Source organism: Triticum dicoccoides, chromosome 5B, assembly GCF_002162155.2.
Source record: "Triticum dicoccoides isolate Atlit2015 ecotype Zavitan chromosome 5B, WEW_v2.0, whole genome shotgun sequence".
NCBI lineage: Eukaryota > Viridiplantae > Streptophyta > Magnoliopsida > Poales > Poaceae > Triticum > Triticum dicoccoides.
In genome coordinates, this window is record NC_041389.1 from 654,596,499 (window position 1) to 654,601,750 (window position 5,252).

Consider the following 5,252-nt stretch of genomic DNA (forward strand, 5'->3'; position numbering starts at 1 on the left):
CTGGTGGGCGGCAACGAATGGTGAATGCAAGGTATATTGGATATCTTAGAAAAAAATGTGTGCAGCCAAACGAGATGGTGGCATGGGGTTTCGTGACCCTGAGGCCTTCAACCAAGCTTTGCTGGCTAAACAAGCATGGAGGATCCTACAAGTGCCAACGTCTCTTTGTGCAAGGATGCTTAAAGCTCGTTATTTTGAGGAGGGTTCAATATTATCTACAACAGCACCCCCTACGCGTCATTCACCTTCAGAAGCATTCTCCATTGACGGGACTTACTTAATGAGGGGCTTGTTTGGTGCATAGGAGATGGCAGCTCGGTGCAGATCCACCACGCCAATTGGATCCCAAGGACGGGGAATATGCGACCACTGGGTCAGCTATACATCCAAGGTATTACAAAGGTGGCGGACCTGCTGGAACATGATGGACGGGGCTGGGACTTGAACAAGCTGCATGCAATGTTCTCGGTCGAGGATGCACACAATATCAGGCAAATAGCGGTGGGTGGCCCTGGAACTGATGACTTTCATGCGTGGAATTTTACAAAGAATAGTGAGTTTACTGTCAAGTTTGCGTATCACTTGCGAATGTCCATGAGCAGATCGGGGGCCGGACAGCCGGGTCCTTCGAGCACGGTGGCGCAGCACAGGGGTTATATGGCATTGTGGGACACAAATGCGCCAGCCAAGGCCAAGATCCATATGTGGAGGATGATTAGAAATGGGCTTGCAGGAGGAGCTGAACTTCACCGACGTCGCATCAAACCCGGTGTTTTTTGTGTTGTGTGTGGTCGATAAGAGACGGTGCTGTACCGTTTCTGGGCATGCCAACATTCTGCGCTGTTCTGGCAGCTACTTCACTCGGAAAAGGGAGTTTTGGTGGCGATCCCACCTTGTCAGATTGACTCCCAGGGTGCTTTAGCTAGCTGGCTACTCGGGTGGTTTGCCGATGCTGGAGATGAAGAGCGAGCTGCTATGGTTCAAGCTACGTATGGTCTTTGGCTGGCTAGAAACGATGCGAGGGATGGAAGGGCGATTGCTACTCCACATGACATAATGGACACTGTTGTGTCATATATGAATGAGTGGACGACAATTCACGCGAAGGAGAGGCGACCGACACCCGCGCTGGTCAAGGAGAAGTGGAGACCACCTGAGGAGGGCTGGCTCAAGACCAACTCCGACGGAGCTGTGCATAGAGGAGGTGACAGGGGAGGAGCGGGAGCTGTCATCCGAGACCATGGTGGCGCGTTTCGTGCAGGATTATGTCATGTTTATCATGGCATTATAGAACTGGAAGCACTGGAAATACTGGCATGCAAGAGGGGACTGGAAGTGGCGAGGGAGATCAATGCAAGTAGGGTCCAAGTTGAGCTCGATTCTCTTGGTGTCGTCCAAAGGCTGCAAAACCCACACAAGGATCGTGCAAATGCTGGAGGTGGATACAGGAGATCAAGACCCTGCTTGCTTCTTTTTCTGAGTCTAAAGTTTCGTGGATTCGTCGTTCGGCTAATGTTGTCGCGCACAAACTAGCTAAAGTTGGCGTAGGTGAGGATTTATGTAAGGTGTGGGTGGATGACACCCCAGACTATGTTCTAGATGTACTCTCGGATGATATTCTGAATGCTTTTGATTAAATAAAGCGACAACATTTACCTCAAAAAAAAAGAAAAGAATAGAATGTGTTATGTGGTTCCTGAACAAGTTCATTACTCTCGAACTAGAGGAAAGGAAGAAGTGGGCCGAGCCCAACGCGAGGGCCCATGTCCACCTGCAGCGTGACCTAGCTGCACCTCTCCCTCCATATAAATCACCCCATCTCGCCCAGCTCTCCCACCCCTTAGCCGCCGCCACAGCCTCCAGCTCCAAACCCTCATCCCCCCATCCGAGCTCACTGCCCCCCACCCCCACCCAGCCATGGCGGACCGCGGCGGCGAGCGTGGCGTCGGCGAGCGCGGCGGCGACCGCGGCGGCTTCGGACGCGGCTTCGGGCGCGGCGGGCGCGGGGACCGTGGCGGGCGCCGCGGCGGCCGCCGCGGCCCCCGCCAGGAGGAGGAGAAGTGGGTGCCCGTCACCAAGCTCGGCCGCCTCGTCAAGGAGGGCCGCTTCACCAAGATGGAGGAGATCTACCTCCACTCGCTCCCCGTCAAGGAGCACCAGATCGTGGAGACGCTCTGCCCGGGGCTCAAGGACGAGGTGATGAAGATCACCCCGGTCCAGAAGCAGACCCGCGCCGGACAACGCACCCGCTTCAAGGCCTTCGTCGTCGTCGGCGACAGCAACGGCCACGTCGGCCTCGGCGTCAAGTGCGCCAAGGAGGTGGCCACGGCCATCCGTGGCGCCATCATCCTCGCCAAGCTCTCCATCGTGCCCGTCAGGAGGGGCTACTGGGGGAACAAGATCGGCCTGCCCCACACCGTGCCCTGCAAGGTCACCGGCAAGTGCGGCTCCGTCACCGTGCGCATGGTGCCCGCCCCCAGGGGTTCCGGAATCGTCGCCGCCCGCGTCCCCAAGAAGGTCCTGCAGTTCGCCGGGATTGATGATGTCTTCACTTCCTCGCGTGGATCCACCAAGACCCTTGGCAACTTCGTCAAGGTATAAACTTCCCCTTCCTTTGTCCATACTCTGCCATGTTCCCGTCATACTGCAACTTTACTGTCAGTACATAATGTTCATTCCCTTGTGTGCATGTGTTGGAATGTTTACTGCAAGTGTGTTCTATCTAAACTTCTGTTTCGGAAGTGATGCCTTTGGCAGCGTGTAAAATATTATTTTTATGAGATGTAAGCCTGCATAATGTTGGAAGAGGCGTAGCTAGTTTACACTTGATTCTGATTCGTATTGATAAGTGTAGATTCAGTTGGCCTGGAAATTGTAGTTCTACTGTACTACGTAAGGTTGTTCATCAAACTTAAATTTGTGCTTTATACTTCAGGTTTGTCTTCAATTGATTGATTGAAAATGTATTGCATCCTTTTTAAACAGCTCAGTTCATTTTGTATTAGAAGCTTATCATGTTTTCAGTCTGTACATATAATACATTTTTGAGTTGCTGAATCCTGGCTTGTGTCCTAATACATTTCGAGTTCATGTATTATAACCATTTAGACATTTCTGGTTGAGGGACTATTCTTGTAGAGTGATGTATCACAACCATTTTAGTCATTTCTTGTTCAGCACCTATTCTCTTCTCTGTTTATTTATGCATTGTGGTGATGATTCTATCAGGTTGAAGGTGTTCTATTTAACATTGAATTGTTGCAAACCTGAAGCTCACCATTCTTTTGTTTCCAGGCAACCTTCGACTGCCTGATGAAGACCTATGGATTCCTCACCCCTGACTTCTGGAGGGAGACAACCTTCACCAAGGCGCCGTACCAGGAGTTCACCGACATCTTGGCGAAGCCGACCAAGGCCCTGATGCTTGATGCACCAGCCGAGAAGGTAGAAGCTTAGGATGTTGCCATAAAAGGGTTTTTACTAGCTGGGAGCTGTCTGTTGCACTTCCCTTTATTATAGTCGAGAACCAGGTGTCTTTGAATTGTGCTACTTGTGGAAGTCTCTGTTTGCTGTCAAGTTTTGGATTATGGTGCAATGCTACTCTCTGTTATCGGCAACATTTTTGGTCTGTGCTTTGTGTTGATCGTATCCATTTGCCTCCTGCTTTGTTTGGAATGTGGTAGTTTGGCTGGTGTGATTTCAGCAGCCTTGCCTTTATATGTGATATTTTCTTCATCCTATTCAACTTGCTGGATATGATTTGATTAGTTTGTGATTCTAATCAGGAGGTAGCCGAGCTTTTCTGAAGCCCAACACTAGTAAATCTACATGGTGGTGGTTGGCTGTGCCACACCATCGTTGGGCTGCTGCATCTGCATACTTCTGAACTAAACATGATGCCAAATGTTGCCCAGAACTGAAATTTTACTAAAGTGAATGCAATTGTTGCCCAGAACTGAATCCCAGCATAAGTGAATGGCAACTAGTGCTCATAATTCAACTGAACTGACCTGCAAATTTGCCAAAACAAGGCTTGTTTACATCCTGATTCAAGTTGGAGTACATGATTGCCCAGAAAGATTAGTATTTCACCCGTGTTATTGATATTCTTCTAGAGAAGCAACCATAGCCCAATAGTGTTATTGATATTCTATTTCCTTCTTGGTCGAGGAGGCGGCGTTGGTACAAGTACAATGTTTTTTTTTCTTTTTGCATGGCAAGTACAATGATTCTACAACGACTAATTAAAAGCCTGAGTCACTAGTATGCGTATTTGGTCCTTCTACACAACGTACTGAAGTTTAGTTCAGGCTGGTTGAGAAGATAGAAGCTTAGGATGTCGGCGTAAAGGGTTTTCACTAGCTGGGAGCTGTCTAATGCTCTTTGCTTCATTATAGTTAAGACTTTGAATCGTGCTGCTTCAAGATGTCTTTGTTTGCTGTCAAGTTTTGGATTGTGGTAGTACTATGCTACTCTCTTTTATCGTCAATGGATGCTACAGTACATAATTATGGCAATCGCAGTCTTATTTATCTATAGATGTTTGTGTTATTGATGTTCTCCTCTGCGTCCTTGTTTGTTTTGTTTCTTATTCTGGTGCATTGTATTTGTGCAAAATTCGACCTGATAATGAATTACGTATGATTACTGCTGCCACTGGCCTTTTGTATGCTGGTTTGTTAGTTTGGCTCATGCTGGTGCCGTGCTCATTATTCATCCGATTCGACTTGCTGTTTTGTTTAGTTCAGGCTGGTGCCATGTCCTTGGATATAATTTGATTAGTTTGCGATTTTAATCTACCTTTCTTTAGCTATCCATTAGTGGTTGCCGAGCTTTTCTTGATAATTGCCCAACACAGAAATTTCATTTTCTGACACTTCTAGTTCTCGGAGAAGCATAAGCTTGGAGAAGGCGGTTTCGGAACTGTATACAAGGTAAACAGACAAGCTTGGAGAAACTATTTTGCCGCACTCTGTTCTTGTACTGAAAAAATAACCTCTGCTTCAGGGAAACCTCCCGGACGGGAAAGAAATAGCAGTGAGGTACTGGGCATGGACTGGATCAGATACGCAATGAAGTGCTGGTATTGGCACAGCTCCAGCACAAGAACCTTGTTAGGTTACTGGGGTTTTGCCTGCATCAGAAGGAGATGCTCAGCTCAACTGTCTGTGTAGGGTGTGCGGGTTTGCCCAACTGTTGTTTCTTTTCGCCTCCTATCAATGCAAAGGTACGCGCGCCTAGCGTATTCGCGA

The 5,252-nt window shown here is 48.5% G+C and overlaps 1 protein-coding gene across 1 annotated transcript; it reads left to right on the forward strand.

The window, feature by feature from the left end:
* The first annotated feature begins 1,902 nt into the window (after positions 1-1,902).
* On the forward strand, positions 1,903-3,659 carry LOC119312378 (40S ribosomal protein S2-3-like). The gene is made up of 2 exons (XM_037588107.1): positions 1,903-2,595; positions 3,295-3,659. Exons 1-2 carry the CDS (start codon positions 1,918-1,920, stop codon positions 3,454-3,456), a joined length of 840 nt encoding a protein of 279 aa, XP_037444004.1. The 5' UTR covers positions 1,903-1,917; the 3' UTR covers positions 3,457-3,659.
* The last annotated feature ends 1,593 nt before the right edge of the window (positions 3,660-5,252 follow it).